At 36.0% G+C, this 25,694-nt stretch overlaps 1 protein-coding gene across 1 annotated transcript in view; it reads left to right on the top strand.

Annotated features, from left to right (window-relative positions):
* The window catches only part of TRHDE (thyrotropin releasing hormone degrading enzyme), a 463,679-nt gene that overhangs the window by 225,411 nt on the left and 212,574 nt on the right, over positions 1 to 25,694 (top strand). The window contains exons 4-5 of the mRNA XM_027874288.1: positions 2,086 to 2,240; positions 5,312 to 5,425. Of these exons, the coding sequence (XP_027730089.1) occupies positions 2,086 to 2,240; positions 5,312 to 5,425 (269 nt within the window). The remainder of the gene's footprint in view (positions 1 to 2,085; positions 2,241 to 5,311; positions 5,426 to 25,694) is intronic.

The following is a 25,694-nucleotide window of genomic DNA, read 5'->3' on the forward strand; positions in this document are numbered from 1 at the left end:
ATAGATAGATAGATAGATAGATAGATAGATAGATAGATAGATAGATATGGAGGGGAAATGGGAGAAGGTGAGAGGGAATGACTGAATCTTATTCTCATAGGATTTGGCTTAAGAAGGGACTAACATACATACTCAATCGGGTATGAAAATCTATCTTACCCTACAGGAAAATATGGGGGAAAGGGAGAAGAGAACAGGGGGATGATAGAGGGAAGGGCATATTGGGGGAGGGGGTAATCAGAAGCAAACACTTCTGAGGAGAGATAGGGTCAAAAGAGATAATAGAATAAATGGGGGGGATTGGATAGGATGAAGGGAAATATACTTAATTTTTCACAACATGGCTACTATGGAAGTGTTCTGCATGATTCCACATGTATAACCTGTATCGAGTTGCTTGCCTTTTCAATGAGGGTAGGTGGGGAAGGAGAAAGGGAGAAAATTTGGAACCCAAAGTTTTAAAAACACATGTTAAAAAAATTGTTTTCACATACAATTGGGAAATAAGAAATACAGGAAATGGGGTATAGAAATCTATCCTGCCCTAGAGGAAACTAGAAGAGGAAGAGGATAAGAGAAGGGGATGAGAGATAGAAGGGAGGGAAGATTAGAGGAAGGGGTATACAGAATGCATGCCATCTTGGGGTGGGGGGGAGGATGAGGGGGGAGAAAATTTAGAACTCAAAATCTTGTGGAAGTGAATGTTCAGAACTAAAAATAAATAAATTAAATTAAAAAAAAGAAAAATAAAACAATCCCTGACTTGTTTGCATTCCTTTTAATACAGTTATTTTACCTTGTTTCATGGCTTATTTATTTGTCTTCTCTCCTATACTGGATTTCAAACTTCTTGATAGCAGAGACCATATACTTTACATTTTTGTTTTATTTTCAAGATCTGACTCAGTGTCTTGAACAGAATAGGAAGCTCACCAAATATTTGTTGAGAGCAGCTAGGTCATGCATTGGATAGAGTGCTGGGCCTGAAGTCAAGAAGGCTGATCGTGTTGAGTTCAAATACGGCCTCAGACACTTACTAGCTGTGTTACCCTGAATAGGTCATTTAATCCTGTTTAACTCAGTTACTCACCTGTAAAATGAGCTGGAGAAGGAAATGGCAAACCACTTCAGTATCTCAAATGGGGTTGTGAAAAGTTGGACATGACTGAACAACAACAACAACGACAAATATCTGTTGAGAGAATAAGTATTAAACATGATATATAATCTTTTGTAAAAAAAAAATAGCAAAACAGGATACAATTTTAGAGTTGTAATACATTTTGGTGATAATCTAGACCAACCCCTTTATATAATAGGGAAAGAGAGAGAAGATACAATTTCAGGGGTGGGAAACCTGCAGCCTCAAGGCCACATGTAACCCTCTAAGTTCTCAAGTGTGGCCCTTTGACTGAATCCAAACTTCACAGAACCAATCTCCTTAATAAAAAGATTTGTTCTATGAAACTTGGACTCAGTCAAAAGGCCACACCCAAAGACCTAGAAGAGTATGTATGGCTTTGAGGGTTCCCCACCTCTGGGATACATAGAGAGGACAGAAGTCTACGTAGAAAGGCTATATAACACGTTCAAGATTACAATATGTTTCTAGAACTAGACGTCAGATATCTAGGAGCAGAAATGTATCAGAAATACATCTTAAAATGTATCTGTGGTATCGCAGGAAAGTGAAGCCCCTTTTATGAAAGAAAGAAGAATGCAATTGTCTCCTAAGTAAACTGAATCTATTTTCTTTGGTGGGTGCTATAGATTTGTCATTATGGATCATTGCTTCATAAGGAAGACTTGATTTGTTAAAATTTAAGATGGATCTTTCAGGTACAGAATTGGTATTTCCAGGTCCCTATGACTTTAGACATGTAGATATTCTCTGATGAATGAAATCAACTGATGTTTAATGATCAAAGTGCCTGCCCTCATATGGACATGGTATGTGTTATAACAATTCTGTTCTGCTCAGAACAATCATTCCTTTTCATTATGATTTTTGGATATTTCTAGAAAACAGATAGCTAATTCAGTGGCTCTTGTAATAAACATTCTTCTCCCTCTTTCTGTTTCTAGATCTTTTAGCTGTGCCTAAGCATCCATATGCTGCTATGGAGAACTGGGGGCTAAGTGTTTTTGTGGAGCAAAGGATACTCCTGGATCCCAGTATTTCATCCATTTCCTATTTGCTGGATGTCACAATGGTCATTGTCCATGAGATATGCCACCAGGTATGAGGGGAAAAAAAGAGGGTTTGGTGCAAGTACACCATATAGAATGAATGAAAACTGCAGATGACTTATCAAGTATTTTGATTAGGCACCAACGCAATATCTCATTAAATCAGTTGTTTTAATTACATACAAAGCATTATGCTGTTTTACTAGAAGACGTGTCTTTTTCTTGGTTGACTTCACAAACACAAAACAAACATACGGCCAATTCCTCTGATCACATAGCATAAACGAGCTGCCTTTCTTGAGTTTTGTTTAGACAGTAAAGTGGTGCTCCTGCCCAGGCACCTCCTTGGAGACCAGGTTCAATCTCTGTTCTTTACCAACCTGCTTCTCCTTCTTTTTGATTATACTGATTGCTGTATACATTTGGTAAGCACAGTGATAGGCCTCGAAAGTGATTTATTGCAAGCCTACAAGATGCAGACTGAGTTTTGGGTGTGTGTCAAAATTTGCTCTTGCTGAAATCAATTTGTTATTCCCTTTTTCCCAACACGTAGCCACTTTGGAAGTCTTTCATTTACTCAGCCATGAACTGTCTCTTCACAAATGAAAGGGTTTTGTTTTGTTTTGCTTTGTTTTTTGGTGGTGGAGAGGTCATAGTCTCTGTAGAGGTCCATGAAATAAGCTGTGTTACTAATGTGCTAACATACATTAATAAATATCATGGTAAATCTCTGATAAAGTTTACTTTATGTTTATTTTTTATTCTCCTGGATAAATCTTATTACAAGCATTCTTCATTGTTCAGCTGAAGCCAATTGTACATGTGTACATATGAATATATACCTATCTCTATATCTCTTTAAAGATAGAAAGCTATATCTCTATAGAGATATATACACACCTATATTATTATAACCATTTTGCAGAAGGGGGAAATAAGATTCAAAAACATAAAATGATTTGCCCAAAGCTACATAGAGATGGTAACTATAAAGTCATGATTTGAACTCAGATCTCCTGACTTCAAGTCCAATAATCTCTCCACAGTACTGTAAAGCAAAGGATTTGAGTATCTATAATTACAGGAGATGTTACACTTGTTCCATCATATAAAGAAGTACATGGACAAACCTTGACAAATCAAGGTTAAAGGACTTTTCCCACCACACGCTCTTCGTATAAAGGTCAGTTGAAGAGGATAGATCGTTGTTATAGGATATCACTGTATTATACATACATACATACACACATATATAATTATGTATTTAACTATTTCTATCTCTATAGAGACAGAGATATATCTTTCTATAGATATATTTATGTATGCATGTCTCTAGATGTATAGAGATATAGATATATTCATATATACATAGAGAGACATGTTTGCATATGTATCTATAGGCATATGAAAATAGAGAGATATAGATATGTACAAAAACTTCTATGATTTAATCAGCAAGGGGGACCCCCAGAATGGGAACAAGCTCTATCAAACCAGATCATAAATTCTTCTGGGACTTACTTTATAGACCCTAGGAAATTGCTTGAGGCATATAGGGGCTACCTGACTTGCCCAGGGTCACATAGCTATTAAATGTCAGAGGCAGAATCTGAATCCAGCTCTTCCGTATGCTAATTCCAACACATGATCTACAATACCATTTCAGGCTTTATTAAAAAAAAATGCTAAAAGAAGTTTGCTAGTAAAGACAGTCTATCCTTGCTTTGAAAACAATCATAATCTTAGCTTAGAACAGGTTAAATCTTAAGTGTGTCACCCATATAGCTTGTATCTTCTGTGAGACTGGACCCTTTCGAAACATGGATTTCGAAATAGATCATAGATCATACCAGGACTATAGATCTTATCTGGACCAAATGCAAATGAATTCAACTTCTAAGGAATCATAAAGACCAGTGTTAATGTGGGAAAGTGAATCTCTATTGCTAATTCCCATCTGTTGAGTTAATAACAAATGGATATAGACAATATTATGATATCCTCTAGCAATCATCTACCTTTTAAAGTGACCCTTATAAGAAGATCACGTGGTTGAAAAACTTAGATTTGTCAGGGTCTATCCATGTTTTTTTTTCTATGATAGGGTAAACATATCATGGTATCGTGGAATGATTATTGAACTTGAAGTCAAGAGACCTGAGTTCAAATCATGACTTTTAAGTTACTAGTTATCTATCCTTGATCAAATCATTTTATGTGTTGAGCCTTATTTTCCTCTTCTGAGAAATGGTTATAATATACTACCTACTAAACAGAGAGGACCAGGAAGAATACATGAAGTTTCTGTTATTTCATCAGCGTGGAGAACTTCTGGTGTGTTAATTCCCTCCAACAGTGTTGATTACAAGCAGTCTGTCTTAGGAAATAGGTCACAGAGAGTTGCTGGAGACACCTCAAAGTTAAGTGATGTGCCCAAGGTCACATGGGTTTCAGAGGTTGAAAACAAACCTGGAGCTTTCTGTTCCCAAGCCCAAACTTGATCTTCTGTGCTATACCACTTCTGTTATTATAAAAAATAGTATTTTCTAAAACTTAAAGTAATTTATATATGAGTTATTATTATTAGATACTGATGCAGTGGCTTAGTGGTCCCTTCCAACTCTAAATCTTTGATTTTATGAAGTGGAAAGGAAGAAACATTTAAGCACCTACTATGTGCTAGACATTGTGTTAAGAATTTTACAAATATTATGTCATGACTCTCTGACTCTAATTTTATAATTAGAGAGTTCATCAGATTATCTAGCCCCACTACCACATTTTACAGATGAAAAACTAGGATCAATTCCAGGAAATTTAAGTGACTTGCCTACTGGAGGAGCATGGGAGAGCTAGAGATAAAAATCTGTGTCATCTAACCTTACATCAAGTGTTCTTTTCACTATAATATGCTGCCCTCAATACAAAGTGGGTATTTCAGGAAATCAGAGTGATCCGTCATCTTTCTCTCCAGTGGTTGAAGGTTTCTACATTTCTTGGCAAATGGAGGGAAGGGAGGACTACTTCAGTTTTAATCAGCTGTTAAGCCAATCTGATCATTATATGTCTGTTTCTGGAACTTTCTTGGTGTGACATAATTATTATTGCCTTTGCCCCATAGTGGTTTGGTGACCTTGTGACTCCTGTCTGGTGGGAGGACGTATGGCTGAAAGAAGGCTTTGCTCACTATTTTGAATTTGTTGGGACTGACTACCTCTACCCAGGCTGGAATATGGTAAGCTCAATTTTTTTTTAATGTTAAAAAGAAGTCCTGGTGAAAGGTTATTTTCTGTTGCCTTATGTTTATGTTATAGCCAGAGATGACTAAAAATGCCCAGTGATGCATGCAAGGATCAGATGTCCAATAAAGCAAATCAGGAGTTGTAAAATCATTTGACAGTATTCCAAGATGGTTATCTTTCACTTACTTCAGAAGAAATGAGGTCAAATCTGTTATAACCTCATCCTGATATACATATCATTTCTCTACATCAAGAAGTTTTCAAATTCTGTTGCTAGCGAAAGAAAACTATTCTTCAAATTTAGTTCAATATAATATAAAAGTGTTAACTGAGTTTTTTTTTAAGTGTATGTTTTATTTAAAATGAGATTAGGCAGGAATGTAATTGAAAAATTGGCAGAAGTATTTTGATCATTTTTTGTTACAGACCCCTGAAATGTACTTGAAAAGAATTTGTAAGGAGATAACATTACCAAATAGTGTTTATTAGTACCTCACTCTAGTTAATTTTACTCTAACTCCTTTATCAGTATGCCAAGGAACTGAGCTGGGAATGTTACTTCTTAAGCAGTGCTATCTCAGTGAGTTATGTCAGGGATGACATTTTGGAGGTGTTTTGAGTAACTCTGAATTTTCTCACTGTTTGTCATATTCTGCCACACAGTTACCCCAGATTATTAAATGTAGGTGACTGAGTTTGCATTAAGTCTATCTAAGATAGAAGTTGTTTGGAAACCAAGTTATGAATTTATATTAAGTAGAACTATACTGTAAGCTTATAGAGTAACTAAATTTTCCTAGTCCTCCAAAGAAGGTATGAGCTGGATCTTCCCTCTGAATTAATATAAGTGTAAAATGAATGAAATCATGATTTTAATTGTTTTTTACTCCCCAAATCACTGATGATCTGTTACATGACATTATTATATAAAAGTACATGACTAAGTGAGGATATGATGCCATGGTGAAATAGGGGCATCTGGACCTGTTCCTAGATGAAATTATCTCATAAAAATCAACATACTTTCCTATTGAGAGAGAAATACTATTTTTATTTTGGATAAACTAATTCTTGTCGTGCATTATAGGTACAAAAAATTTCTCAATAGCCTAAATATAATTCAAAAGCACACACACATACATATACACATACATATACACACATACATACACACACACATTTGAATTCAGTGCATGCAGAGTTTGGCTCCATATTTATATAGAGATGTAGCTGAGTGGTTAGTAAGGCTGAGTTGAAGATACTGCTGAAAAAAATTTGATCTTTTATCTTGCATGAATTGCTTTATGATGATGTTGAAATTAATTAAATCATACAAAGTCCTTTGAAGAAAAAGAAGCTAATTAAATGCTAAGCTGTGTATTTTTTAGAAACAAATTTGATATGAAAAATTAATGTTTAAATAAACTAAAAATATTTTTGAAAAGTATCCCATCACTGGTTTTTAGGTAAGCCTTTTTGTTTTTTAGTCACTTCACTTAATTTTTTATCATGCATGGATCACTTCCCAATTTTTGATTTCATTATGAAATAAGCCACTTTATTAGGAAGGACATAGTCTTTGGCTTCTTGGGTTCTTATAGTTGTCTATCTATTCATCATTATGAAAAATATGTTATGAATTAAAAATGAATCCTAAGAATTATACATTCAGTGGTGTCTTAGCTTTCAGTGATTTTAGTCTAATGATAAGTTATAACTCTCAATGTTCTCATGGTAGATTTTAACTGAATCATTCATTCTTCTTATATCTATTCATTGAACCTTCAAATTCAAATGTTATAGAGGGACATATTTGGAAGAGTTAATTGGAAATGGACATACTGTGTAATTGACATGACTGAAAGTTTTGCATTTGATAGGAAGCAGAATGCATTTGAGAAATGAAAAACCACAGGGTGACCAAGGTGTAAGGAGTTAAGTCTCAGAAACTGAACTTGTATTTATAGAAGAAGAATTGCAAAATCCCAGTGCTACAAATATTCATCATACTTTTTAAATAAAAGTAACAATTGGAAAGATATAATCTATCATCATAAATTATAAAACTAGTAGAAAGAGGAAACAATATTAAAGCATGCAGAATTGGAGGCATTTTTATTCTTATGTCTTACCATAACATTTCTTACATCTGTCTCCTTCCCTCTAATCACATGGCTACCATCCTAATTCTAGCCCTCATTACCCTTTGCCTGGACTATTGGAATACTTTCCTAATTTATCTTTCTGCTTCTAGTCTTTCCCCATCCCAATCCACCTTCAATACTGTTGCCAAAACGACTTACCAAACTGTAGATCTGAGCGTGGCACTCCCCTGCTCAATAAACATTTATGGCTCCCTATTACCTGAAAGACCAATTTAAACTTCTGTTTTGTGTATCTAAAGCAGTTCACAACCTGGCTCCTTCCAATCTTTCCAATCTTTTAACACCTTACTCCCTTTTATATACACTGTGGTCAAGCCAAACTGGCTTTCATGTTGTTTTTCATACATAATATTTCATTTACAATATTCTCCATGTCTGGAAATACTCTCTCCTTGCCTTTACTTCTTAGAATCCCTAATTTTCTTCAAGGTTTAGCTCAAACATCACCTTCTACATGAAATCTTTCCTGATCCTTCTAGCTTCTATTGCCCTCTCCAAAATTATATCAAGTTTGTACATGTCTATATATGCAAATGCCATATCTCCTGGTTAGAATGTAAGTTCCTTGAGGGATGGACTATTTCAATTTTTTCTTTGTAACCTGGGCATATAGTATGGTGCCTAAAACATAGCAGGGTCTTAATGTTTAATGGTTGTTGATGATGATGTTATTTTTAATAAAGTCCAGAGCTGCCTGGTTTTCCTAATATCTGATTTTGCTTTTTGGTGACATAAAACAATCAGAAAATACCCTAAGCAAATTGTTTTCTATGTATCTCTTTTTTTTTCTTTCTTGGAAAATAAGTTACTAGAACATGTCAGCCAACTCGAAACAAACAGGGCATGGAGTGATGCTTAGGACACACCAGCAGAATTTTTCATAATGTATCAGCAAAACAGCATGAGGAATAGTGTGGAAGGAAAAATAAGAGTGATTGCTGCATCAGCAGTAATCCACACCTGTGTAATGTGGGCAGAAGGTTACTCCAGAAAGGATTGTTTAGCCCTCACTGGAGCCCATCCCCAAATAGCATTATCAGAACATAGACTAGTGACTGGGATGTGCTTTTCATTTCCACTTCTGATCTTAAAGTTGTGATTTCATGGTCCTCAAATATCCTACTTTATAGAACTTGAATGTAATTTCAATTTTCTGGACAGTCTACCTACTGCATTCTGCCTTAGAGTTGTGGTTGTTGCTTGTTCAGTCATTTTTCAGTTGTGTCTGTCTCTTCATGACCCCATTTGGAGTTTTCTTGGCAAAGATACTGGAGGGTTTTGCCATTTCCTTCGCCACCTCATTTTACAGATGAGGACCAAACAGAGCCAGATTTGAGCTCAGGAAGATAGATCTTCCTGACTCTAAGTCCAGCAGGAGCCCCTAAATTGCAAAGTATTAATGAAGTTCTTGCCCTATTTAATGCTAACCCTGTCTCCTACTTTGGCTCAATTACCAATAAAACACTGTATTTCCCAAAGTGTGATTAGTTTTTGATACAGAAATGTTGACTTTTGTCATTAAATGTAGAATCAGAATCTTAAACCTGTAAGGGTTTAAGCAAACCTCCTCATTCTCTAGATGAGAAAATTGAAGTCTCAACTCATAATTCACATGTACATAGAATCATAGGATATAGAATCAGAGGGACCTTTCTAGATCATCTAGTTCACAGTGGAAACTGAGAACCTGAAGAGGGAGTGACTTGGCCAAGATTTTACTAGTATTGAACAGAATAATAGCTTACATTTATATAATGCTTAGTTTTATAAACTTTATCTAATTTGATCTTCAAGCGAAAAGTAAAAGCATAGTACTTTGGGTCTGGTAGGAATCTCAGATGCATGTAAGGCTCACAAATCACTTTCTTCATAACAGCTATGTGAGCTAGGTGGGAAAGGTATTATTATCTCCATTTCACCAATAAGGAAATTCAGGCTTGCAGAGAGTGAGTGATTACCCAAGGTTATGCAGCTGGTTAATAGTAAATAAACCTAGACCCCACATCACCTGAATTCTATTGTTCCATTGTTACCAGTGCACTGACCTTGCAGCAAAATAATTTCTTGAGTTTATAGATCCCTCAGCATTTTTTCTTTTCAATTCTACTTTGTTACAGACAGGAGTATAGAGGCTGCATTGTATGGGGGAAAGCATTAGACATAAAATGTAGAGATTGAGTTTACTTCCCTGGTCAGTTCCTGACTTGCTATATTACTGTAGATAAGTCATGTAATGTGTCTGACTCAGTTTTCCCACCTGTGCACTGTAGGGTAAAGGAGAGGGAGTATGGTCTGGTGATTAGACATTTAGCCTCAGAATTAAAAAGACTCATGTTCATATCTTATCTCTGACCCATATTAACTGTGTAACTGTGAGTGATTTATTCAGTGTCTTATTGACTGAGACAATTGTTTTGGATCTTAAGTTACCAAACTGCATTGATGAAGAGAGTTTCCATACCAGAAATTTCTAACAGTGATGAAATCACAGGTCTATGCCAAAAAAAAAAGAAAGAAAGAAAAAGAAAAAGAAACTGGGGAGGAGGGGGCATCCTCACCCAAAGCACACACAAAAAAACTTCACTGACAATGGAAATTATTCTATTTTCCTACTAATTTATCAGGGTTCTCATAAAGAGGAAAAGAAGAGAATAAGAATGCATGTAGCACCTACTATATGCCATACACTGTGCTATGTGTAATAATAATAACAACAATAATAATGGCAAACATTTTTATAGTACCTACAACATACCAGACACTTTGCTAAATATAATAATTATGATAACAATTTTGTTGTTGTTTAAGTTGTTTTCAGTTGTGTCTAGCTCTTTGTGACCCTTTTTGGGATTTTCTTGGTAAAGATATTGGAGTGGTTTGCCATTTTCTTCTCCAGCTTATTTTATAGATAAGGAAACTAAGGCAAACAGGGTAAAGTGGCTTGCCCGGGGTCACACAGCTAAGTGTGTTTTTCCTTGATAACCACCTAGGTGTGTTTGTTTTAGATACTGTGTGTGAAAGCTCTTTGAAGAGGAAAAAAAAATTCTTCAAATATTAAGTATAATAGTGGAGCTGGAAAGCAATTTCTCCCGAAGATCTGTCTGTGCATTGCTCTTAGAACATGTCCAAATCAAGAATGACATGGTCTTCCAGCTTCTCTACCAGTTGTACACAGATCACCAAATCAGTTTGGTGGCCTTTGCATCTAGATTTGATCATATGAAATCGATTTCTATCTATACCAACAAGATGAACTTCATTGCAAGAGAGCCAACCTTATACAATAATAAGAGAAAAGAATATATTTCATTCATCACATACAAGTGGCACCTGCTTTCTCAGTAGATTCTAGACGTTCAGGGATAAGAGTACATTTCATGGGGTGAATGGCCTTTTTGCTTGCCTTTATTTTATGAGAGTTGGCTTTGTTGACAACTTTATTGGAGAGGTCAAGATATTGTCTGTTACTGATGGCAGTCACAGCAGTCACATTAAATCCTTTGCTTTTCTCTCAGAAAAAGACAGTACTTATTTATGATGTTTTAACAGCCTTGATCACGTCACTCAAATGCACGTCTATTGTCCCTTTATAAGAAAGTGATATATTGTAAATTTCTGTTATCAAGGAATTCGATTTGGCAAAAGTGTAGGTCAGGGCATATCCCCTGAATACATTGTGCTCTACGGTGGTACGGTGGATGGAGTGCTGGAGTTGGGAGTCAGGAAGGCAGAGTTTAACACTAGCTGTGGGACCATGCACGACTCATTATTTGAGCCTCAGTTTCATTTCTGTAAAGTAGGGGATTGTAATGCTGGTGGTACCTGTCTCATAGGATTGCCACGTGGCTCAAATGAGATAATGTGTGTGAAGCACTTTGGAAACTTTAAAGTAATCTATTAATGTCAGCTATTGTTGTTATTATCTTGCCATAACAGGCAAAGTCTCTAATGTGGGTATTACCCTTGCCACTGAGTAGCAGCAAGATAATGGAGTTCTATAGTAAATACACTCTGTAAACATGGAGACTGTCTTACATTAAGTGTGCTAGAAAGCTACTGAGCTTCAGTAGCAAACAGTGCAAGCAATTTTGGCATGCCGTGCAGGGAGCATTGAAGAATTTCTGCACACTAGCAGCTTCCTTTGAAATCCTTTGTGAGAACATATACCTGGGCATAAAGATAACTATTAATGGGGAATCATTAAACTAAACTTCATTATGCTAAATACTCGGAGCATCTCAAAATGTATTGCCTCAAACCTTGACAAATGTTCTCAATTGCCTATCTCACTGGCAAGACTAAAATAGTAAAAATGAGTTCTGCTATTAGACTCAGTATATTTTTAATGTGTTCTAAGTGAAATGGACTCTTAAGATGTAACAAGCATCTCAATAAAATGATCAGAGACTTTTAAGCTTCTTAAAAATTTTGATTTTAAAAGTTGAGAAAGCCACTGGAAATTTTTAAAGGATCTCTGCATATGGTATTTTCTTAGTTAAGGTGGTTGTTTTGGCATTGTTTATGGAAATAAATCTTATTTAATTCTTCTAAGTAAAAATAAAAGCAGTGCTGGTTCTTAAGAGATTGAATTCTAGCAAGGAAGATGAGGAAGAGTAAGAAAGATGGGTATTTGCTAACTTCTAATTCATTTATTTGGCTACACATGATAAAGGTCAACTAGAGTTTGGAGTTCTGTAAACGTTTGCCTATGCCAGCATTCATGTAATCACAGAATCTTAGGCTCTAAATTACCAAGTACCATAGAAGCCTTCCAATCGAAACCTTACTGGATCAAAAAATCCCCTCTACAACTTGCTCGTCAAATGGTCAATCAACTTTTGCATGAGAATCTTCAGTGAAAGGAAATCCATTATTTCCTCTGGGAATCGAATGAGATAATCTGTTTAAAGTGCTAAGTATAGTGTCTGGCAAATAGTGGGTGATTAATAAATGTTTCTTCCCTTCGTATCTCCCAAACATTTCATTTATTCATGGTTCTAATAGTTAGGAAAGTTTTCCTCACGTCAGATTTTTAAGCCAAGCTCTGCCTTGTGTATCTTCCACCCCAAAATGGAGAATATCTGGAAAGAATGTAGATTCTTTGATAGCACGGCTCATGATTCAGGAATGCTGCAATATATTTGATTAATGTGGTATAAGAAGCAGATCCAGTAACAAATTTGACTGCTGGGTAAGCATTTAAATCTCATCTGTTTTTCAATATTTTACTCTAATTTTGGAGAAAATATTCAGTGCAGAGTTCCACAGCTCATAAATATTATGAAATATGAAAGGGATATGTATGCCCACATAGAAAAGTTGTTTCTAAATGGATGTGTTAATTTATTATGGCTAAAGTCCATGAACTAGGTAGTGGGCACAGATATTCATTAATTTGTGGGTGGTGCCGCTGTCCTCAATCAGGCCCACTTCATTGAATTGATGGGACAGTGTTGTAAGGATATGCTAATACCTTAAAACAGTGGTCACTGACCCTAGTAATGTAAGTAGGCATTTCTTTCTTTTCTCCTTCCCCAAACTAACTGTTGCATGGATTTTTCTAAACCATCCTTTTGATATGCTAGCATTCTCTGGAAGATACCAACCACTTGATCATAGGTAAAGAACAGAATGTCACTGGAGGCATACTGCACTCATTAATTGATCATTGATCAATGTTGGTTACTTTAAAGACTTTAGTATAGCATAAAAATACAAAATGGACAACTAGGTGGCCCAGTGGATAGAGCACCAGACCTGGAAGACCTGAGTTCAAATTTGGCCTCAGACACAAAACCCTGTTTGCCTATTTCTGCAACTGTAATAGGAGCTGGAAAAGGAAATGACAAACTACTCCAGTATTTTTGCCCAAAAAACAAACAAACAAACAAACAAACAAACAAACCCAAATGGGGTCATGAAGAGTCAGACATAACTGAAACGACTCAACGACAACAACCAATAAAAGTGTATAAGAACATACTTTCCACAGTGAAGAATTAAAAGCAAATTTGTTTCATGATTCAATTCTTAAGATTACTTATTTGTTTAAGGACTTTACATCTATAGTATTAGTAAATGCAAATGGAAAAACCACAAAGCATTAACTTTTATATAAAAGTATCTTTTAAGTAAATTAGCATAGGGAAGGGAAGTACGAACCAATTTTTTCTTACTGTTGGGAATGACTCGTTCTAACTGAAGGCAGTTATTAAATTCCAATTATCATGGAAACATTAAATGTTTGTTGAAGTCAGTTAGCATTTGTTAAGTGCCTACTGTGCGCCAGCCAGTGTGCTCAATGCTAGGTCTGCAAAGAAAGGCAAAAAAACCAAACAAACAGTCTCTGCCCTCAAGGAATTCCCAGTTTAATGGGGAAGACAACATGCAAACAACTATGTACAACCAGGACTTATACAGGATAAATCGGAGCTCATCTGAGAGGGAAGGAAATAGCATAAGAGGGGGAAGGGAGAGGCTTCTTGCAGAAGGGGAAACTGGAAGCCAGTAAGTGAATTTGAGGTGATGTGAACTGAAGAGTGGCATAGGACCCTAGAATTCCAAAAGTTTGAAAAGTTTAATATTTCTTAATTAATTCTTTGATTTCAGTTTTTATTTTTAAGTGCATTTCTGTTGGGTTATTTGGCATTTGGGGAGTTTTTGCTTTGGAAGTGTCTCTTATTTAATACAGAATGAAATGGGTTAATTTGTTCTGCAGAATTGGAAAATGTGACACAGGTTGTCCTTGCATTGATGTTAAGCTCAAGGTTCAGTGAGAATTTTCTTCTCTTGCAAAATGTCTAATACTGCCAATTTATCGGTTTATTTTGAGATTCTTAAGGATATGCAGAGGGAAAGGCCTTGACACCATCTGAACTATACACAGTCTTCTGTAGAAACATTTTATTGCCGATGGGATGCCCATTTATCTTTTGTCTCTAAGTCTTTAAGTGTACTAAAAACTTAACCCCTTAAAAGAATCTTCTACAAGATGATCCTGCTTACCATTTTTTCTGTTTGTGTAAAAATCTGACTTTTTCATTTTAGCTATTCAGTTGCTAATGTATTAACAGCAAATTTAGTTTAAAAATATTTAAAAATCAATGCAATGAAGCCACATATATTATAATTAGATTGCAATGCTTATATATATATATATATATATACATGCATATGCCTGGTAATAGCTAATGATACAAATATTGAAAGTGACAATCCCCATCATGATATATTGTCCATAATGCCATGCTTCGATGATATATCTACTACCTCCTACAGCATGTATTGGCAAATATCTAGTAATAATCACTACAAAGACCTTTTGGTGTGTATAACTACAAGCCAGGAAACTGAAAACAGAGTGGCCATCCAAAGAACAATATGAGAAATCTTGGCATCATTAACTTATGTTAGAGAAGCAGTGTAATATAGTACATAGAAATCTGGCTTTAGATCCCTGGCCGATCCTGCATTCAAGACCTACTTCTGACACTCCCTAGCTGCATTGCTTTGGGCAAGTCTCTTGACCTCTCAGTGGTTTAGTCAATTCTCTGACTATAAATTGCAGATAAGGTAAAGACTTGCAATGACAGAGGGAGTTTTCTTCCCTGGTAGTTCCCTGTGTCAGTGAAATCACATTCTAGTGTCCATCCCTAACAGATGTTGATGAGACTTCTACTGGTCCCATTTGACAGTGGCTTCAGCCTCCATTTATGAAGAAGGTGTTGTCATTACCATCCTTATGTCTGGGTAACATTACTTTCTCTCATATCTAAGGACTTGTAAGATGGTGTTCAAATATTAATTATTCAGAGATGATCTGTAAGGAGGCCATGATATTCAAATGGTAAAGTTAAAAAAGGTAAAAGAATGACTTTGGAACCCAGACCTAAAATATTAAGGAAGCTGAGCCCATTGAAGAGCTTTGATCAACTGAACTTTAGCAATTGTTTTTCCATAATAAGAATAATCAACAGCATTTATTGAACATCGTGTTCCAGTCAGGCTATGGGAATTGATGAATACAATTGGAGTTCTTGGTGATGCATTAATTTTGCCTTTCAGTAGTATTCAGTGGTAAGATTATAAGAATACCATGCTGACCTAGACTCAAAGTTGGTCCAACCCAGTATTTAATTTCTTTCAGTGTCACCCAAGTGAATATTCTCTTGAAGAGAAGAACATAGTAGGAATTAGCCTAAAAAAGTGGTTGACAATATATATTAAAAACTGCAGATTTCCCATTTATTATGGTTCATGCACCAAATGCTTTGGAACTCCCAGATGAAGAGACTCTACTGATGCAGGGAGGATCTTCCCTGCAACTGATAGTTTTAATGAATTACCTAGGGCCCTGAGAGGTTAGGTGCCCAGGGTCACAGGATGTGTCAGAGCCAGGATTTGAACCCATGAGTCCTAGATCCCAACTTTCTATTCACTAGATCACACAGACTCTTAATAATTAAATAATAAAATGAGCTTCAAATCACTTTCAATAATTAATCATAATAGGTAGCATTTTAAAGTTTCTTTTAAAGTTGGCAAAGCACTTTGCATATGCTATTTCTTTTGAGCCTTACAGCAACACTGGAAAGTAAGCATTATTATCCTAACCATTTTACAAATGTAGAAACTGAGGCCAAGAGGTTAAGCAATTTGCTCAAGGTCACTGCTAGTGAGGTGTTTCAGGCTGGAGTTGAATTCGGATCACACTAACTCCAAGCCCCACACTCTCTACTGTACCACATGTGTATCCATCCATGCACGTGTTTATACATATAAGTGATATCTATATCTATCTATCTAAGCATACACAATACATACATGCATAGACATGTATGAATATACATATCTAAATATATAGATAATATGTACACACATGCACATTTTTACTTTATACCTATAAATAGATATAGATTGATTTTTCAAAATTATATCAATTCCTCAAAGGCTTTTGATGACAAATTATCTGCTTGCTCTCTTACACATATAATTATTTATCTTCTTTAGTATAAGAATGGCTCAATTATTTTGTTCCTTGCTTTGCGTTTGACTCTATCATTATTGTCAAGGCTATTGTTCATGTTTAATCTGAAAGTTATATTTTTTTCTTTAAATGTGTGTTTTTTAAAAGGTTTTTTTCATTCTTAAGTGTAATTATTTTATATTTAGGTATCAAAAATTTCCCCAGAGCATATTCAATTATGTGGGTGAAAGAATTCACTTAAGAGAAATATACTTTATGTAGAGCTTTGACAGAATAAATTGAGCCTGTTCATGAATGATCCTTGAGTGTCTTTGCACATTACAAATAGACTAAAAGTTCAAGTCCCAATTCTGTCTTGGTTCGTCATTTTGGATAGTGGAAGATTTATACACACACACACACACACACACACACACACACGTATATGTATAATGTGTGTGCATGTATATATATGTGTGCATGTATATGTATGTGTATGTATGTGTGTATGTATATGTATGTATATGTATATATAATCATTGTATAATGGTGTATTATAATTCTAAGTTGTATTTGTATATTTTGTCTGATGATCTAAGAAACTTTAGAGCTAGAAGGGACTTTAGATATCATATTGTTCAAAACGTCCTCATTTTATATAAGAGAAAACTGAGATCCAGAAAATGGCTTGTCCAAGGACTACTTTTTTTTTTCTTTTCCTTTTTTTCCCCAAGTACTACTTGTAATAAATGAGAGACTTACTAGTTGATTGCCTCACCAAAAAGCAAAAAAAAAATAGATAAATGACAAAGATTTAAATCCCTGCCTTCCAACTCAGATTCCTTCTCTAATGTACTATGCTACCTCTCAAATAGGGATGAACTATATTATATATATATATATATGTGTATATATATATATATGTGTGTATATATATATGTGTGTGTGTGTATGTGTGTGTATATATATATATACATATACATATATATATATATATAAAACAATTTGTTAGTCTTTCATTGTGGAATTTGTCATATCATTCAGGTGGCATTGCACCTCCACCAATGTAGATCAGCATATTTTCTGAAACATTGTCTTATGGAATTACCTGGGGTACTGAAAGTTCGAGTTACCCAGAGTCACACTGTCAATATGTATCAAAGACAGGATTTGAACCCAGATCTTTCTGATTACAAGGTTAGCCTTCCATATGTTCTCCACTGATGCTCTCAATATGAGAATAATAATAATAATAATAGTTAACATTTATATGGTACCTACTGTGCCAGGCACTGGGCTAAGCCTTCTTTTTGCAAATATTTAATCCTCACAACAACCCCAGGAGGTAGGTGCTGTTTTTATTCCCATTTTACAGATGAGAAACTTAGGCAAATAGAGGTTAAGTGACTTGCCCAGTGTCACAAGTTAGTGAGTGTCTAAGGCTAGAATTGAACTGAAGTCTTCCTGGCTCCAGAACCAGTGCACTATCTGCTGTGTCACCTAGCTGTTTCTTGCCCATTAAAATAAACAAATGTAAAGCAAGACTTGATTTTTCTTCTTTCAGCCAATCATTTGGTAGAAATTAAAGAGGGTCAGATTACTTGTGGAGGGTAAATAATGGCAGAATCAGTTGTAAATCAAAGAACTCTTGATATTTTACTTTTTTTTCCTGGGCTTCCAGAATACCAGGTACCACGTGCACACAAGTTAATTCAAGTTTCAAGTTTCGTACCCATCTTGGCCTCAATGATGTTTGAAACCCCTTCTGAAATTTACATTCTATGATTTTTTTTTTTTTTTTTTTGCTTTTTGGTGAGGCAGTTACGGTTAAGTGGCTTGCCCAGGGCCACACAGATAATAAGTGTTGAGTGTCTGAGGCCGGATTTGAACTCAGTTCCTCCTGACTCCAAGGCTGGAGCTCTATCCACTGCGTTCTGATTTTCTGAAGTGTTTCTTAATCAGTTTGTTGTTTCTTTCTAAAATATATCTTTGTGCTCTCCACGAGAGAGTAAAGTATGAAATCTCTGTGCAAGTACAAGAAGAATTTGGCCTTCATGAGGACATTTAATTTTGATTAAATGTCTTATCAATACATGATAGAAAATTGAAGATGAAAAGGGCTAAATGGAGTAATGGTGGCTCGTAATGAAGTATAGGAATCTTAACATTTTGGGGACCTTAGAAGCTAATGGACACATGGGAGGAAGGATTAGTTGCATTGTGAAGATTTTAGACTACTATGGACAGAAGCTTAATGAGAAATGTACTTAGGGTGAAGAGATAAAGAGGTTCACGGAATTTTTCGTAAGAAAGTCTGAGGAACTTTAAATGAGAGAAGTGAGGACTTATAAGCAAGTTAAAGATCAAACACAGTGGAAAATGCTATGTCTAGATTCAGAGAATCTATGTTTGAATTCTTACTGTGCCACTTAATACCTAAGCAAATTTAGGTGAATCCCTGTGGATCTTAATTTCTTTATCAGTATAATGATTGGGTTGGATCAGATGACCTCTATAACCCTAAGATCCTATTCATTCCAAGGACCCCCCGAGTTCTAAATCTGTGATCCTATTTATTATCGAATGATTAAGAAATAACCAAAGGTTATTGAAGATCATTATAGCTTAACTTGTGTCTATGTTAAGAACAATTTCAGGGAATTGGAAAGGGAGTTGAGACTTCAAAAATGATATAAACAGATTGACTGGTAGTTGGTAAAAAGGAGGAAATATATCTCGGAATGCTTTGGGAGGAAAGAAAGCTAAATGACATGTGATAAGATAACATGATATATGGTGATGGTTCCTAGCATTACTGGGACTGCCAGGTCAAGAACAAGGTAAGTAATTAGACAACCTGTTCTTGGTCATTACTAACTGTGGCTGATGTTATTTGAAGCATTTTTATTTTTCTTCCATAAGACTGGGGATTGCAATAGTTAATGAAAAATAGAATGACTAATTGAAGATACCACTTTGCCAGATTAATGTTGTTGTGCCTTCAAGATTACATCCTTCAATAAGAAAGCAGAGATGCTGGTGAACATAAGTAGCACAGTAAACTGAGCAATTATATCTCAGTATTTTCACCTGGTTATGTCACGCCTTAGATAATATGAGACATGACGTAATTCACTCAGATACTGTCAATGAGAAGAGAGAACAGAAAGAGGGTGAATGGTGCTGTTTCAGTCAATGATGTCATCTAACCCAATTTTTTCCACTGTTTTTCTAATGTTTAAAGTACACCAGCTCAGGAGGGTATGTGTTGAGGGTTATTTTGGGTAATCAGTGGAGCTGATTGAAAATCAGCTCCTGTAGAAATCAAATTTAGCTCTTCTAAAACAAATAGACTGGTTATGGCATGCTTATGGAATTTTGGCTTAGTAGTAGATAACATATGTTGTTGATCCTAAAGAGGAATCATGATATGCAATGCATAGTATGAATGTTCCCTATTGTATGGGTTATATAGAACCCCAGAATGGTAAATGTGCCTACTGTCAGACTCTGACCTAAATTTCATTTTGGGTTTTACAGTTGACTGTTTAATATATTGTTCAATACCAAAAAACAAACAAACAAACAAACAAAACCCCTTTTGTATTTTTTCCTGTGTGTCTGTACACACATGAAGTTTAAGGGCAAAGTAATGGGCAAACCACACACTCACATGACATTAAAACAACAACAAAATGGTATCACTTGTACTTATTTTGATGCCTTGAGATATGGAGATGACCATAGATTATTAAAAGCTTTTGGAAAGATCACAAATCCTTTCCTAGGGCTTGAACCATCCTAGTAGGTCACCTAGTGTGGGACTATATAAATGGACCTTGTGGGTATGTGTCGCCTTAACTATCTTGAGAAGATTAGCCTATAAAATGATCCTCAGATTGTAGATATTTTTGGCCATGGCAACTCAGGAAACTTGAAGGGCCTAATGTTTTTGAACATTTGATCCAAAATTAATTTAAAGGGGAGGGGGAAGAGAATAACCATTTTTCTGGCTATAATATCTATAGGAAGTACAATACCATTTATTTGAGACCTAATCATCTATTTTCAGCTGCTGTTTACATATTCATATGTATGTGTATATGTGTGTATGTGTATGTCTGTATCTATCTATCTATCTGCCTGCCACCTCAACTATACCGAGGGTTCTTAACCTAGCGTACTTGAACTTATTTTAAAAATTATTTTGGTAACTATCTAGATATAATTGGTTTCCCTTTAAATCTAATTTATTTTATGCATTTAAAAACAGTGTTCTGAGAAATGTACACAGATTTCACCATTCTCCAAAGGGGTCTACAACACAAAAAGATTAAGGACCTCAGAACTAGGTCGTAAACTACTCTTTCTAGATCATAAACTAGTGAAAGGCATGTTTCTTTATAATCTCCCAGCCCACCCCCATACACACATACACATACATTGCACCTAGTAAAGCAGATATTTGTGGATTGATTATACTATTGTCTGGTTGCACAAACCATTGAGTTAGCCTCATTTATAAAATTCAGAGGTTAGGTTAGATGACCTCTGATATCCCCTTTAGTTCTAATACTAAGATGCCATGATAAAAACTCCTTTTTCAGTGGAATGAAAAGACATTTATTGTTTACTCTGTGCCAAACACTGTGCTAAGTGCTGAGAATATAAGTAGAAAAATAAGATAGTCCCTGCTCTCAAGGAGCTTACATTCTAATTAATGAATACAACACTTTTAGGTGATTTCAGCTGCAGAGTAGATGGAGAGACCCTGTTGTCTTTGGGGATAGTAACAGGACAGAAGACAAAGCCTTAGATCAGATGGAAACAATGTGGCAGGGGAGGTCCAGATGGCATAGAGGCAGGTCAGATACTCAGGCCAAGTGCAGCATAAGGAACAATGCTCAGTCTTATGTACAACTTATTACCACATTAACTCTGTGGTCTATCATCTTGCTGGAAGCATTGCATTTTGTGATTTCATGTTTATCCAAGTAGTGTTAGGGGCTATATCCCCTACCAACAACTGTTTGAAAGGAAGTAGTGGGCTGAAGCATTAAAATGGAACACATTATTTCTGCGGGAGACTGGAATGGAGAGGGGTCAGTATTCTGCTAAAAAGGGGCATCCAGCATTTGGCAGGAATTGCACAATGGAGGCTGAGGGAGGAGAGGTCATGGATCCACATGGTCCATTTCTGTTGGGCCCTCAGGAGTCCGTTGGGATCAGAGTGGTTGTGAACAGGCTGGATTGGGGGAGGGAAGTGTCTCAGCAGACTCTCTGTAGAGCGTGCTGTTGCTTCTCTTCTCCATTCCTCAATTGATGTATTTGCAGTATTTATTCTCCTTTTTAATTTTTGTTATTTATCTTCAAAAATACTTTCACTCAACCTTTAGAGAACATTTCCCTCTCTTTTTGTTTGTGTGACATAGGGATGTAATTTTCCTACAATGCTTGCCACATAGTAGGTGCTTCATACATGCTCATTGACTGATTCATTATGTTTGTCTCATTAAAAATACTGACCAACTTATATTTATACAGTACTTACTAGTTTGCAATATTCTTTATATACAGCATCTCATTTTGGTCTTCACAACAGTCTTTTAGGTAGGTAGTGTAGAGATAGGGCCAGGACTTTTGATTTCACTGGCATAGAAAACTCTAAAATGAAGAAACTAATACCAGTGCAGGTTGATACCTTCTTAGAAAGTTGCCTGGGTCACTGAGAGCTTACGTGACTTGCTCAGTATCATTTAGCCTGTATATTCAGAGACAGCACTTGACTCAAGGTCTTCTGGCTTTGAGGCCTGCTCTCTATCCGCTATACCGAGATCATCTCTCTTTTACCTCTTTGAGGTTGGTTATATGGGTATTATTAGTCTATTGCACAGATAAGAACATTGAATTTCAGAAAGGTTAAATGATTGGCCCACAGTCACATGCTAACATGTACTCGAGGAGGGATTTGGACCCACATTTTCCTGTCTCCAAGCCCAGATCTTCATCTACTCACTCCATTGTGCTGCCATTTTGTTATTATTCTGCCATTTTGTTGGTGTGGCGTACAAAGTTTCTCTACCTTCCTGGTCAGTATGCTACTTGTCTGTGTATTCCAGTGGCTCCTCCAAAGAGGGTCTTCCAACTGTGCTGGAGAACTGAGGGGAGATGTTCAGTTTTCTTCACATACTCCATTAAATGCAAACAAAATGGGCAATTTGCAATGAAAATCTGTGATACTGAAGAGGAGAAGGAGGAAGCTGCTTTCAACTTTTGTTTGAGTTGGCATATGATTGAAGCATTTGACTTGTTCTACTTGGCCCCGAAGGGTAGAACTAGGGACAATGGATGGATGTTGTAGAAAGGCAGTCTTGGTTCAGTATAATGACTTTTCAACAATTAAAACTATCCAAAGGTGAAAATGAGCTGTCTTAGGAGGCAGGGTGTTCTCTTTCTAGGGTGTTTTTGTAGAAGGAATTTTTGTTTAGGAACAGATTCTGCTAGATGACCTTAGACACTTGCTGTCTGACCCTAACATGTTACTTACTTCACCATTCTGTGCCTCAGTTTCCTCATATGTTAAATGAGGGGATTAGACTTAATTATTATTTCTCAGGTCTTCTAACTCTAAATCGATCAGCCTACGAATTTCTGAGTTCCCTTCCAAATCTAATATTCTATAATTCTATGATTTGTTTCTTAGCTTCTGTTTTGTATTTTTTCCCAGCAAACCATTATTGAAGTCCTGAATATTTCTGTCCCCAACATCTTATCTGTCCATAGCTTATTTCTTCTTAGATGCTCTACCATTACCTCCAATTCAGCAGGTCTAAAAGTGAGTGCTTTAGCTAGTCCCAAAAAGCAACTCTCCTTTTCTTCTTCTCCATTTCTATAAATACACTACTTAGTAGTGTACCAGACTAAAAACCTTGGAATAATCTCCAATTCTTATTTCCACTTCAACTACCAAGTGGATAAAATCCTCTAATACCTATTGACTCTTCCCCAGATGCTCTCTTAACAGTCAACTTTTCTCACTCTTCTTACTGCCAACACCCTCCTTAACACAAATACTCATCACACTCAGTTTGCTATAATAGTGTGTCCTTACTGTCAGTCTTTGATACTCCAAACCATCTTGCACAGTGTTGCTAGATTAATTTCCCTAAAGCACTTTTTTTGTCATGCCATTCTGATTCATATCACTTTTGGTATTGTCCAAACTCTGGCCCCACTTTATGTATCTAACCTTATTTCCTACACCTCCAATTGCCTTAATGTCATTCCACATTTTTTCCTCTTTGTTCTAATCTCAGAAGAGATAGCCCTTTGCTAACACCAGTCCCTCTAACTTACATCTTTGATCCCTTTTCCTGCCTGTCTCTTCTGAGAGTTTGCCTTCTAATCATTTCTTCTCTCTCTAAACTTCAATCTCTCTTTATCTATTGGCTTCCTACAATTACACTTCCACTTAGTGACTTCCCTGCTGTCTTACAAGTACACCTAGATCTCTCCCATACTTCAAGAAATTTTTAACCCTGCTATTTCCTCTGGCTAAAGTCCAATAGGTATTCTCCCTTTCATGCTAAACTTCTAGGGAAAAAAAAAAACCATGCTATCTATTCTTGTTTCCTCCATTTCCTCTCTTCCCACTCATTTCTAAACTGGTTGTCATCTGGTTTCCAATTTCACTACTTTACTGAAAGTGATCTGTCCAAAGTTCCCAATAATCTCTTCATTACCAAATCAAATAGCCTTTTCTCCATCCTCATCCTTATCAATTTCTTCATATCATTTGACACTATTGACTACCCCTTCCTCTTATTTTTCTCTTCTCCTTGGACTTTAATGAAACTGTTCTTTCCTGATTCTCCTCTTATATTACTGACCACACAGTCTCCTTTGCTGGATCATAATGCAAATATATCAATACAAATGTATAAACAGTTCCTATATACTCAAGGCTCTGTTTTGACACCTCGGTTGATCATTTCTATACAGTTGACTGTTCCTTTAGTCTAAAATTCACCTCCTGAATCTCTTAGAATTAACAGTTTCCTTCAAGGCTCAACTCAAATGCTTCTCTCTACATTAATCAGTCCTGAACCTCTTCAAGAACTTTACAAATATGATCTCACTTAATCTTTACAACAACATTGAGAAGTAGGTGCTGCTATTATCTTCATTTTGCAGTTGAGGAAACTGAGGCTGACAGAGATTAAGTTACTTGCCCAGAGTTACACGGCTACTAATGCTGGAGTCAGGAAAACCTGAGTTCAAATCTAGCCTTAGAGACTTAATGGTACATAGTGGAACTATATAAATGCTCATTTCTCTCTCTTTGTAAATTTCTAACATATCTATCTATCCCTCTATCTGTCATCTACCTACCTACCAAAAGGACTTTTTAACTTTTTTTTTTATAATCTCAGATCCTGGCACATATTAAGTGCTTAAGAAATTCTTGATTGATGTACTGATGAGTAATAGTTGTAGAAGGCAGATTTATTTAAATAAAAACCTGCTACTAACAATTAAAGTTGCCTTAAAGTAGAAGAGATTGCTTCAAGAATTGGTAGATCCACATTTTCTTCTCTTGACTCTCTACTCCCAAAGTCTTCAAATAAAGGCTGATGGACCATAGGCTCAGGGTGAGGGGAGATTTTAGATGAGACTTCATCATGAAGTAGATTGGGCGGTCCCTGGGATCCCTCCTAATTCGGAGATCCTGTTAGTCTGTGTTCTCTCTTGGTTTTATTTTATCTTCTTTTGTGAGTTCTGCAGTATATGCAATAGGAACTTTATTGATGTGTTGTTGCTATTGGTGAGGTCCCTGTTTAGACACTGGTGGATTTTGGAAGATTATTTCCCATTTTACAGAGATAGTGTTTATTAAATATTAGTATAGCTTATCTCTAGAGCTCTCTTTGGTTCTATTAAACTGCATTTGCCTCTGGCTAGAATTTTTCTTTTTCCTCTTTAGTTTAAGGAATTTTCTCTTCTGGACCTTTGTGAATATTCTTCTTCTAGGCCTTTACCCTCTTAATCTCTTTATGGGCATAAATTTGTTTTCCCAATTATCCAATTATCTTTCCCTCCAAATGGAGAGAACAATGGGCAAGCTGTATCTTT

The sequence above is a fragment of the Vombatus ursinus genome, unplaced genomic scaffold, assembly GCF_900497805.2.
Source record: "Vombatus ursinus unplaced genomic scaffold, bare-nosed wombat genome assembly UNPS02003292.1, whole genome shotgun sequence".
In the NCBI taxonomy this organism is placed as follows: Eukaryota; Metazoa; Chordata; class Mammalia; order Diprotodontia; family Vombatidae; genus Vombatus; species Vombatus ursinus.